The sequence below is a fragment of the Oncorhynchus keta genome, chromosome 2 (genome assembly GCF_023373465.1).
Source record: "Oncorhynchus keta strain PuntledgeMale-10-30-2019 chromosome 2, Oket_V2, whole genome shotgun sequence".
Lineage (NCBI taxonomy): Eukaryota > Metazoa > Chordata > Actinopteri > Salmoniformes > Salmonidae > Oncorhynchus > Oncorhynchus keta.
In genome coordinates, this window is record NC_068422.1 from 51,179,637 (window position 1) to 51,193,184 (window position 13,548).

General features: G+C 39.8%; 2 protein-coding genes across 2 annotated transcripts in view; one reads left to right on the forward strand and one right to left on the reverse strand.

The window, feature by feature from the left end:
- LOC118402328 (palmitoyltransferase ZDHHC16A-like) overlaps window positions 1-13,548 on the forward strand; it is a 213,449-nt gene that overhangs the window by 110,081 nt on the left and 89,820 nt on the right. The window lies entirely within an intron of this gene.
- Window positions 3,794-13,548, reverse strand: part of LOC118362014 (tyrosine-protein phosphatase non-receptor type 20-like) — a 36,000-nt gene continuing 26,245 nt past the window's right edge. The window contains exons 11-12 of the mRNA XM_035742231.2: window positions 7,990-8,052; window positions 3,794-6,950 (exon numbers count right to left, since the gene is read on the reverse strand). Coding sequence (XP_035598124.1) covers window positions 6,804-6,950; window positions 7,990-8,052 — 210 coding nt within the window. The 3' untranslated portion in view covers window positions 3,794-6,803. The remainder of the gene's footprint in view (window positions 6,951-7,989; window positions 8,053-13,548) is intronic.

Consider the following 13,548-nt stretch of genomic DNA (forward strand, 5'->3'; position numbering starts at 1 on the left):
ACAACTTGGATGTGCTCACAATTCGCAATTTCCGTGTCTCAGATCTTTCATTCCATCCATCCTCAACCCCAGGACGTGGGTGCTAGTTGATCCTGCCCTGTGTTTCTCAGTTGTTGTAGAAAAAATGTAGACACGCAAACATTATGTAGACACATTAAGAAACATTAAAAAAGAGGCAGAGGTGCAGAATATGGAATTAATATGAAACAATAATCATATGAAATTCATTTTTTTGTTTCTGTCATAGTAGGACGCAGATGTACTACTGATGGTGTTCATTTTGCATGGCCCGGTGCCTAGGGTGGGTGGAGATTTCACTTAAGGACCATTGGAATGGTCTAAAATAATCAAACTCCGCCCCATGTAAAACGAACTTGCCTGTTGAAAAGGCAGCTGTGTTCTCTCCACAGCGCCTCCAATCTGTCTTCTATCACCTCGGTCCACACGGTGCGTGTTGTTGCTTTCCTCTTCACCATCTTTGTTTTGGTTTTAGATGCTGGATGGTCATTGGCTATTGGCAGCAGTCCTTGCCCAATTGCATCATACCACAACTCATATTACAAGAGGCACGACCAACATTTCTGAACTCAGAAAATGATTGTGATATCAGACAGGGGTCTGGAGAACGGAACAGCCATCATCGGTGTGTCCTTAACCTGCTCGAACTACGTGAGTCCCGACGTACTGAATCTTGCCCAAGTTCAAAGGATTTCACCCCGATCATGAAAATTAGTCTTGGACGGGAAAAAATTGTGTAGTGTATGCCTGGTATTATTCACCCACTGAGCAACGATGGTCATTAATGCCGTTTTAGGTTCTCTGTTATGTCCCTCTCCTCCATGTTCTCAGTTGCCAGTATTGTTGCAGTGAAGTATGAAAGCGTGTTCATAGACAGCCAACAATTTGCTGTTACCGCAAGCCATGTATGGTGTTGGAAAGCTCACTCTTTGTATAAAATTATGAAATAACACACATGGAATCATGTTGTTACCAAAAAAGTGTTAAATAAATTAAAATATATTTGATATACCTCAAAGTAGCCACCCTTTGACAGCTTTGCACACTCTTGACATTCTCTCAACCAGCTTCATGAGGTAGTCACCTGGAGTGCATTTTAATTAACAGGTGTGCCTTGTTAAAAGGAATTTGTGGAATTTCTTTCCTTCTTAATGCATTTGAGCTAATCAGTTATGTTGTGACACGGTAGGGGTGGTATACAGAATATAGCCTTATTTGGTAAAAGACCAAGTCCATAATATGGCAAGAACAGCTCAAATAAGCAAAGAGAAATTACAGTCCATCATTACTTTAAGGCATGAAGGTCAGTCGCAAAAACCATCAAGCTCTATGATGAAACTGGCTTTCATGAGGACCGCCACAGGAAAGGAAGACCCAGAGTTACCTCTGCTGCAGAGGATAAGTTCATTAGAGTTACCAAACTCAGAAATTGCAGTCCAAATAAATGCTTCACAGAGTTCAAGTAACAGACACTTCTCAACATCAACTGCATGAATCAAGCCTTCATGGTCGATTTGCTGCAAAGAAACCACTACTACAGGACACCAATAAGAAGAAGTGACTCGCTTCGGCCAAAAAACACTGGACATTAGACCGGTGGAATGATATGTTAGAGAAAGAACCCAATGAACGATTTAGAACATGAATAACCATATTTGTCTTGGCAAAATGTATTTCATAACATAAGGAAGTGAAATGTCATCACCAGAGTGTACTTTCACCCACTCTGGTCAGTTCTACACATTCTGCAATGACATGCAATGTTAATTATATACAGTTGAAGTCGGAGTTTTACATACACCTTAGTCAAATACATTTAAACTCAGTTTTTCACAATTCCTGACATTTAATCCTAGTAAAAAATTCCCTGTCTTAGGTCACTTAGGATCACAACTTTGTTTTAATAATGTGAAATGTTAGAATAATACTAAAGAGGGATTTATTTAAACTTTTATTTATTTCACCATATTCCCAGTGGCTCAGGAGTTTACATACACACAATTAGTATTTGGTAGCATTGCTTTTTAAATTGTTTAACTTGGGTCAAACGTTTCGGGTTGCCTTCCACAAGCTTCCCACTACAAGTTGGGTGAATTTTGGCCCATTCCTCCTGACAGAGCTGGTGTAACTGAGTCAGGTTTGTAGGCCTCCTTGCTCACACACGCTTTTTCAGTTCTGCCCACAATGTTTCTATGGGATTGAGGTCAGGGCTCTGTGATGGTCACTCCAATACCTTGACTTTGTTGCCCTTAAACCATTTTGCCGCAACTTTGGAAGTATGCTTGGGGTCATTGTCCATTTGGAAGACCCATTTGCGACCAAGCCTTAACTCCTGACTGATGTCTTGATGTTGCTTCAATATATCCACCTAATTTTCCGCCCTCATGTTGCCATCTATTTTGTGAAGTGCACGAGTCCCTCTTGCAGCAATGAACCCCCACAACATGATGCTGCCACCCCCATGCTTCACAGTTGGGATGGTGTCCTTCGGCTTTCAAGCCCCCCTTTCCTCCAAACAAAACGATGGTCATTATGGCCAAACAGTTCCATTGATGTTTCATCAGACCAGAGGCCATTTCTCCAAAAAAGTATGATCTTTGTCCCCATGTGCAATTGTGCCATGTGCAATTGCAAACCGTGGTCTGGCTTCTTTTTTAGATACTTTTGTACCCGTTTCCTCCAGCATCTTCACAAAGTCCTTTGCTGTTGTTCTGGGATTGATTTGCACTTTTTGCACCAAAGTACGTTCATCTCGAGGAGACAGAACGCGTGTCCTTCCTGAGCGGTATGCCGGCTGGTGATCCCATGGTGTTTATACTTGCGCACTATTGTTTGTACAGATGAAAGTGGTGCCTTCAGGCGTTTGGAAATTGCTCCCAAGGATGAACCAGACTTGTGGAGGTCTACAATTGTTTTTCTGAGGTCTTGGCTGACTTCTTTTGATTTTCCCATGATGTCAAGCAAAGAAGCACTGAGTTTGAAGATGGACCTTGAAATACATTCACAGGTACACCTCCAATTGACTCAAATTATGTCAATTAGCCTATCAGAAGCTTCTAAAGTCATGACATCATTTTCTGGAATTTTCCAAACTGTTTAAAGGCACAGTCAACTTTGTGTATGTAAACTTTTGACCCACTAGAATTGTGATACAGTAAATTATAAGTGAAAAAATCTGTCTGTAAACAATTGTTGGAAAAATTACTTGTCATGCACAAAGTAGATTGTCCTAAACCGACTTGCCAAACCTATAGTTTGTTAACAAGAAATTTGTGGAGTGGTTGAAAAATGAGTTTTATTGACTCCAACCTAAATGTATGTAAACTTCCTGCTTCAACTGTATATACTGTAATGACTTATGATTTTACTTCAGACTAAGTAAAAAAAAAAGATATACTATAATGACAAATGCATCCCTATACAGTGTTGGATTCGGGCTAAACTTTGAATATTGAGATATTAAAGACATGATAGATGCATAGTATATAAAGGAGTGAGATCTGTAGAAAGACAGTGGCTGTGGAATGTGATGCGTGGACGGGAGAGAGTCACGGGAGTGCTATAGGTGATACGAGAGGACATCTGTGGATTAGGCGAAGGAGGGGTTGAGGTCAGGTCAGATCCCCTGTATCCTGTTACCCTCTTCCTGTTAAACCATACGATGTAAAGATTAGAGAGGAGTGTCCAAAGTGGGGTATATATACTTGTGATGGTGAGAGCACGTTTTTTGTCTGAATACAGCTGTGTGGACCCTTTAGGAAGAATTAAACTTGGTCAAGCTTCTCTAGTGTCTGTGAATTTACTCTGAAAAATAAGAACCTTACAACAGTAAACATGTATCCAAAATTAAATTGCCGGGGTCTTTTTGATGGGGGCAGACGCTTTTATCCAAAGTGACAACAGTGACTCCACACATTTTCGTATGTGACCCCAGTGGGAATCGTACCCACCACTCTTGTGTTGCTAAAGTCGTGCTCCATACTGAGTCACATACACTACAATACACAAGTACAATACAAACTGTAAAATACAATACATGACTACAGTACAGGTGTAGTACAGGCACACTCCCCATGAGTGAGCCACCCTCCTTCAGGCGATGAATGAGGCATGCGATGACCTCTTTCCAGACCAATGTCACACTTGGATTCGCCATGCCAAAAGTTTTTTTCCCAGCTGCATAAACAATGAGGACATTTACAGTAATGTCGAAGAGAACCTATGGCCAAATGCTCAGGACAGGCCGGATGCAAACTAGTGCCTGCTAAACATTGTTTATTTTATGTTTAATTTGATTACAGTACACCTATCTTGTAATTATATTGGAACAAAACATTTTATTTTTTTGCATTTTGTGAACGTTGTCTTCAGGGATCACAACTTTGATAACACATGGGATAGAAATGATGGAAATGTGATTTTCAGTCGGTAGTGCAAGTGTATTGCCTAATGTAAAAATGGTGTAATGTTGTGTAATTTATATTACTATAGCATATTACATTCAAAGGGCAATTTAAAAAAAAATATCTAGCATTTTTTACAATTGGATTAACTGGTTGTTAAAACAACTACATTGAGAAGATATCATTATGTTGTGTTTTGGTGAAATGTTAAGTCCCCTATTTACAGTGCATTCAGAAAGTATTCTACCCCTGGACTTTTCCCACATTTTGTTGTGATACAGCCTGCATTTTAAATGTATTAACAGAAAAGATGGTTGTGTGTGTGTTTCTTTGTGAATCCAACAGAGAGGAGGATTTACTGGAAGTTGGTAAGTTCCTTCCTACATGTTCCCATGGTTTGTAAATCACTGAACACACAACTAATTACTCTACCACCTCCCCATGTTCTCCACACTCCTATCACCTCTGGACGTCCTCTCCTCCACTCCTTCTTTCCTCTCCTTACAGCTAAAGCATAATCCTCTCACATGTGCCTTATAGTTAGAGAGAAGATTACAGTGTCTACAGTGCTGCTATAGAACGGTGGCTGGTGACGGATGAGGAGAATGTGAGACTTTATCAAGGTTAGAATCTCAAATGCATTTCCTTGATTCCTTGCATCCTCTCGCCTCCTCAAAACCCATTGGATGAGAAGGTCAGAGGTCCCTCACGACTCCTGTGATCACCTTTTATAAAGATGAAAGAACTATTTACACAAAACTATAAAAGGCATTGAACTCGACTCACGTTGGTTGATAGCCCTCTCCTTATATACAAAACTATTCCAATTAACAACTATTTATATAAAACTAGGAAGGCAAGTAGGATTTATATAACTCCATAAACCTATAAAAGTAACTGGACCCTGAATAACCCACGTCGTGCCTATTATGCAATAACTCAAAACTATAATAAGGTCTGGGTGAGAGGGAAGTAGGGAAAGAGTGCGAGAGAGGGAATGAGGAAGGGACTTAGTGAGTGAATGAGTGAGGTTGGGAGTCCTGATGGAGACACTGAGTGGGAGAGAGGTAGACTGTACAACAGGGCTTTCCACAAACTCAGGTTTGAAGACTTCCCACTCCAGAGCCTCTGTGTGTGTGGCTAGCTGTTTCCTCTTAGGGAGCATACTGTTAGATTTTTTCCCCCCATGCAGTCACAAGGGCCCCTCTGAGACACACTTATTTACCCTTCAGTAAGCCTAGTACGGGACTCTTTTCCATGTTCTGTCAGTTAGCACTTGTAGGTAAATCTCTCACTCTCTCTGCTTGTAGATATTACTATAGCCAACTGCCTTGTCATATACAGACAGCACCTGTGACCTACCAAATAAAAAATATCAGTTTCTAATTGTGATCCAGCCCTTACGACGCCATGAAACAAAGCAGTATTTCAGAACAACTCTTATTTGACGGTCCAAGGTAATAGGAGGATCAGTGATCAGACCGAGGCTATACTGTACTGGTAGTGAATGTTAAAGCATATTATCATGCTACTGAAACTGCAACTACAATGGTGATGTTACTGTACAATGATTTTGTGCATTTGACCCCCATTATATTTCAAACTTCAAGCACTTGCTCAGTGGTCATAGAGATTAGACTGCAAAATGAATAGAGTTTCACTACTGTGCTGCAAAATTCACACACAGTGAATCAGAGTTTTGGGACAACAAGATTCGAACAAAATCAGTATCGGACAGACATTCCTTTCAGAATCACACAGAGCATTTGTACTGAGGTTACTGTTCAATCAAACCTGGTTTCCAGGTTTCTGTGGGTGAAACAAACAAAAATATGAATCTCTTAGCACTCCAAGATCGCATGTTTGGATTCACCCCCAGAAAACTGGATTATTAATCAGTGTCACATAAAGCTGCAAGTCTTTCCAAGGCACTTGATTCTATTCACTTTTGGTTTCAGTCATGGACAGAATTAATAAATGATTAACATGCACTTATTTTACAATTTTTTAAATACTATAATCACAGTTTGAGAACACAGAAAGAACCAACAGTAAGAATGTCTACCTCCATCAATAAATGCATAACCCAAATATCAAAACACTGCAGAAACATAGCCTGGTCTTCCATCTATATCTTCCATCTATATGTGCTATAGCCAACTGTTAATAGTCATGTTAGACATGACAACAAATAAAGTAGCTGGCTAAAACACATACTTACAGTGCTCATAACAAATTAAACTGCTAACAAATGTATAACTTACACAGTCAACTATTCAAATATTACACATCTTCATTGATAAGGTATCTTCTTTGGGAAGGTGGGAAGTAACTGGTTAAACAAATTGGTTATCTTCATGGGGGCTCTCGGGTTGCCATCGGCTACTGTGTTTGTGAGGGCCCATAAGTTTGCGGGGGGCTCTCGGGTTGCAATTTGCGGGGGCTCTCAGGATGCCATCGGTTACCATGCAGCTGCAGGATGCCCTGTAGAACCTCCAACCATAACTTGTAGCAGAACAGGTACTGTTCCTATGCAGAGACAAGACAGGTGTTACAACATGCGCACGCGCACACACACACACACACACAGTCTTTCATAACTAACCTCAATTCAGTCCCATTGAAGATCCTATTTTCCCTAAGCCTAAGCCTAAGCCTAAACCTAACCTCAACCCTAAACTTAATCCTAACTCGAAAACGAGCCCTAGCTCCTAACTCTAAACCTAATTCTAACCCTAACACTAATTCTAACCTTAACTCAACCCCCCCCTAAAAATAGCATTTGACCTTGTGGGGACTAACAAAATGTCCCCAGTTGGTAAAATGTTTGTTAGTTTACTATTCTTGTGGGGACTTGTGGTCACACACACACACACACACACACACACACACACACACACACACACACACACACACACACACACACACACACACACACACACACACACACACACACACACACACACACACACACACACACAGAGTGCAGTAAAGAGCCGACTGTAGTCAAATTATTATAGGATGTTTTAATGACTAATGATGTGGTACATTAGTGGTTAGGGGGAAATAGCTTCTGGGTGGAAGCCTCTTTCTCTAGCTCTCTGGGGGTCCACTTACTCTATTCACACACGGTCATTAATGATGAGGGTGGGTTTCTCGTAAGTTTCTTAGCTAAAATACTTTCTCTGGTCCAACCAGACTCAGGCCACTCCAACCGCAAAGTGCTTTATTTTTTTAATGAATTAGATATGGTCATGCATAGATTGACTGTCAAACATTGGTTTGATTGTTGTTACTCTCTTGCGGCTGTGTGGCAGAGAAAAATAAAATACAACTCGCTATGAAGTCTTTGGAAACCCACACCAGGTTAGTAGGTCCAAAGAACTACTACTCAACCTGGGTTTCTGGAATATGTGTAATTTAATATCTGACTATGTAGGAAACAATAGAGTGGACAGGATTATGGAAGCCATAGACAAAGAATCATTGGTACCCTGAATGGCCATAAAAACTTTTAACCTCTGACCTCTGAACACTAACCTCTGTATGGTAGGCCTACCGTACTGACCTTGGTCTGAATCATGCCATATCGCTGCAGTCTCATCTCCCTAACAATGCTACTGACCTTGATCTGTGGACAGAGAGAGGGACAAGGAGTTACTGTAGGTTCATGGAGGTCAGTACAGGTATATATATGTCTGTGATATACACACAAACTTTTGTGAACACCAACTGAAGAGCATAGTTTGTGTCCTTATTTTAAGGTAAGGAGTGTGTGCGTGTATGTGTGTGTGTTTGGGTGCGCACCAATGATGTACATAAACACTAGGTGACAGTCTGTCAGTCAACAAGGGCGGCCATTTTAACAAAATGGCTGCCATTTGGGTTTCCTGTTAGAATAAAATAGGGTTGAATCATTCCAAACAATCTGAAAATGACTTTGTAATGTTATCTACCTACCAAATAAACCCCACAATTAATGTAGACAATAATGCTGATCATAAAATACTCAAGACCTTCATGGGGGTCATATTGAGGTCCTTTTAACCACAGTCCAGCTGCGAGGGGAGAACATTTTGGACTTGTTAGTCACCAAATTTCACACACAGCTGACGCATGTCTAAAGAAGATTTTGCCCATTACCCCCTGGTGGCCAACCAGCTACATGGGGACATATTGGACAAGATTTTCTTGGTCATATCTCCATAAATAATTTATACAGTAGATACAGCCCAATGATGGCTTAAAATGTTTGAGGGGGTCTGGAAAACACTATATAAATAAAATGGCCCAGAAATGCCACATATAGATGCATCCTTTAAGCTTTAAGTAGAAAAGTGGTGAAAATGCGTGTCAATGTTTTCATGGTTAATTCCAATAGCTTTACAAGTAAACACTCTAAAAACAAGTCATATGGGTGTTCCCTGAAGTCTACTGTGATTGCAGTGATATATAATATGATATTCGGTTTTGTTTCAATTGTAAAAAAAATAAAAAATAAAGAGGAAACCTGCCCCGTACATGTCACTTTAGGGCAAATCCCATAGGAATGAATACATGTCCACCAGAGAGACAGGTAACCGAGGGTTCGCCCCAGGATTTTGTAACCCATTTTAACAAAATACTTTTATGATGAGACCTTTAGGCTAATTGTGAAAGATAATTATTATTGTTTTACGGGTGAAACATCCAAGCTGCACCCGAATACCAGTTTTAACTGCATCATGAGAAAAATTGTAACTATTCAGCACACAATTTCAAGAAAGGTGACAAGAAACCTTCCCTGTATTGGGGCGTCAGGTTTCCTATTGGTTAGAGCGTTGGGCCAGTAACTGAAAGGTTGCTGGATCGAATCCCCGAGCTGACAAGGTAAAAAGCTGTTGTTCTGCCCATGAGCAAGGCAGTTAACCCACCGAAGATGGCGATTAAGGCAGCCCCCTGCACCTCTCAGATTCAGAGGGGTTGGATTAAATGCAGAAGACACATTTCAGTTGAATACATTCAGTTGGACAACTGACTAGGTATCCCCCCTTCTCTATTTAGAATGTTGAAAATGGAAACATGGATGTGAAGCCATTAGAAGTCAATAGAAGTCTACCTTTTTAAATGGGATGTATGGGACTACTAAGGCTGCCATTACGCACATGTTGTATATCATTTTAATCCACAGATATCACACAGTATTGTGGAGCATGCTGAACCATAATCCGCTCAATTGAGATATGAAAATATTATCAAAATCTGTGATTTAGACAGCATTTTGGGCAATTATTTTGTTTTATTTTCAAAAACATCTTAAAAAAACACACATGATTCATTATATTGTATTTACCAAACTATCCTGAACAAGTTAAGCTATCATTAGGTTAAATACACCACTTACTAATGAAGTTATGGCCAATTCAAAGTTTTAGGGGGCATTTTCACCACAAGGCATACTTGGGTCATTTTATTGTGTTCTCCACACCACCACAAACATTTTAAGCCATGTATGTACCAATTATTTATGGCTAAATGGCCATGTGAATCCTGTCCAATTAGAACCAATGTAGCTGGTTGGTGGTCATTTTAGAAAACTGGTATTTTAGAGTATAATAGGTTATGCAGTAGTTATGTAGTAGTTGACTCACTTTGTGTAAAGACTGAAAGGTATAATATTAATGGATTACCTGTCTGCTGGACATAATGCATTCCTATTGGATTTTACCTAAAGTGATGTGTACAGGGCTGTTTCCTGTCACGTTTCTTAAAATAGACACAAAACAGAATATCATATTATACTGTATATCATTGCAGCTGTTTGGCAGCTGTACAAAAGCCCTCGGAGTGGAGCAGCATACAACTGAGATTAACTTGATCAACCAAGTTGATTTCACCTGTTGGCTCTCTCTCTCAATGCCACACTCTTGCCACTCATTATCAGGACTGCCCTGATAGGCCGACCTGGTTGACTGACAGACTGAATATGATCTTTAAAATGTTCCTTAAGGTATCTAGTATTAGTATTATTATTTGATACTTGTATCATAAAATGAAACAATGACTTCACCAAACTGCTGGACTATGTGATTTGTATGTGAACTGTATGTCCAATTACAAAAAAAAACCTGTTCAGCAATAATCTCAATTGTTAGCTGGTGGTGAATTATGTGGCCATTGAGGACAGCAGTGAGGATCAAATGGAAAATTATCTTCTTATACTACTTGGTAGTTTTCCAAGCACATTCCACAAAGCTGTTTATAATGTCTGCTTTATCCACTGCCCCCATTTTGAGGTTATCGTCAAGTACAGTCTGACTTGATCTTTCTCTTTCCCGTCAGGTCATGCAGACTCCTTGTGGCTGACATGGTTGCGGTAGGGCAAGGATCCTCAACAAGATTCAGCCGTGGGCCAATTGTTTCTTGAGCGGATGGTCAGGGGGCCAGAATATAATAAAACAAATATTTTTAGATTGCAAATTGACTTCAAGAAGCCTAAACAGATATAATATTTGACTTAAATAATCAATTCAAATCTTCATTACATTTGGGGACATTGCCCTGCGTAGGGTGCCGTCTTACAGATGGGACGTTAAAACGGGTGTCCTGACTCTCTGTGGTCATTCAAAGTCCCATGGCACTTATTTTACGAGTAGGGGTGTTCACCCCGGTGTCATGGCTAAATTCCCAACCTGGCCACATTCAATCATGGCCACCTAATAAGCCCACTCATTCCTAATTCGCATATACCTCTTTAAGGAATACCTAGGATAGGATAAAGTAATCCTCCTTAAAAGATTTAGATGCACATCTCCACCATAAGGTGAATGCACCAATTTAGCTGATGTGTGGTAATGTAAAGCAATCTGGCACAAAAATAGTCGGGTGCTACACATTGATGGTGGATGAGGCAAGTTTCTCCCTGGAGCTCTTTGAGTACCTCAGTTGGTACAAAATCACTATATAAATCAAATTAATTATGGTTTATTATTAGTATATGACCACATATGTCTCTATAATGCATGATAATATTTGGGAACAGATTTCCTAAATAAAATTACTTGGAGCTGATTTCCTGGTGTTTTTATAATTGTTGTCATTGTTGATAGACAAAAAAAATGTGTTCACCTCTTCCACACTCACTTTACAGAATTCAAAATTACAATTTGTGTCTTTCATAATTTGGTCAGATATAGAGTACCAGAAAAAAGTTTGGACACACCTACACACATCAAGGGATTTTCTTTATTTGTACTATTTTCTACATTGTAGAATAATAGTGAAGACATCAAAACTATGAAATAACACATAGGTAACCAAAAAAGTGTTAAACAAATCAAAATATATTTGAGATTTTAGATTCTTCAAAGTAGCCACCCTTTGCCTTGATGACTGCTTTGCACAGGTGTGCCTTCTTAAAAGTTAATTTGTGGAATTTCTTTCCTTCTTAATGCTTTGTGAACGATTGATCTCCGCATGTGTAGCATGGAGGAGGTGTGATGCTGGTGACACTGTTTGTGATTGATATTTGAATTCAATTCACACTTAACCACCATAGCTACCACAGCATTCTGCAGAGATACGCCATCCCATCTGGTTTGCGCTTAGTGGGACTATTTTTTTTCTCTTCAAAAGGACAATGACCCAACACACCTCCAGGCTGTGTAAGGGCTATTTGGCTAAGAAGGAGGGTGATGGAGTGCTACATGAGATGACCTGGCCTCCACAATCACCCAACCTCGACCCAATTGAGATGGTTTGGGATGAGTTGGACCGCAGAGTAAAGGAAAAGAAAAGTAGGCAACAAGTGCCCAGCATATGTGGGAACTCCTTCAAGACAGTTGGAAGACAGGTGGCTACTTTGAAGAATGTAAAATATACTTTGATTTGTTTTACACTTTTTGGTTACTACATGATTCCATATGTGTTATTTCATAGTTTTGATTACTTCACTATTACACTACCCTTGAATGAGTAGGTGTGTCCAAACTTTTGACTGGTACTGTATATAAACAGTAATAATAATAATCATTGTTATTATTATTGATATTATAATACATATATAATATACAGTGCCTTTGGAAAGTATTCAGACCCCTTGACTTTTATCATATTTTGGTAGGTTACAGTCTTATTCTAAAATTGATTACGTTGTTTTTTCCCCATATCAATACCCCATAATGACAAAGCAACATTTCTAATATCCTGTTTTTGCTTTGTCATTATGGGGTATTGATATGGGGAAAAAACAACGTAATCAATTGAATACACATTACATAAGTATTCAAACACTTCACTCAGGACTTTGTTGAAGCACCTTTGGCAGCGATTAAAGTCTAGAGACTTCTTGGGTCTACACTACAAGTTTTGCACACCTGTATTTGGGCAGTTTCCACATTTTTCTCTGCAGATACCCTCAAGTTCTGTCAGGTTGGATGGGGAGCGTTAATGCACAGCTATTTTCAGGTATCTCCTGTCACGGCCTGACCATGAGAAAGCCTTTATTTTCTATGGTAGAGTAGGTCAGGGCGTGACTAGGGGTTTAGTCTAGTTTATATTTTCTATGTGGGGTTCTAGTTTGTTTTTTCTATGTTGGTGTTTTGGTATGATTCCCAATTAGAGGCTATCGTTGTCTCTAATTGGGGATCATACTTAAGTAGCATTTTTTCCACTTATGTGTTATGAGATATTGTTTTGAGTTAGTGCACGTAGCATCTCTGTAGTCACGGTTAGTTGTTAGTTTATTGTTTATTTGTTTTTGTCTTTGCTTAGTTTCACTTTCTAATAAATAATGTGGAACTCAACATTCGCTGCGCCTTGGTCCGATATTCATTCCAACGAACGTGACAGAATATCCCATCAAACCAGGACCAAGCAGCAGGTTAACCAGGTGAAGTATTTCTGGACATGGGAAGAAGTGATGGGGAGATACGAAACCCTTCCTTGGCGACAGACATGGGGTGGTCGGCGAAGTTGAGGGGTGAGTCAGAGACCGTCGAGGAGTTATTGGATAAATTGGAGGAGAGTAAACGGAGGGGAGAGTTAGAGACCTTCGAGGAGTTGTTGGATAAATTGGAGAAGAGTGAAGTCTACCCCCTACTTTTTCGAACATTCTGTTAAAAATCGCGCAACATTTCAGCGTCCTGCT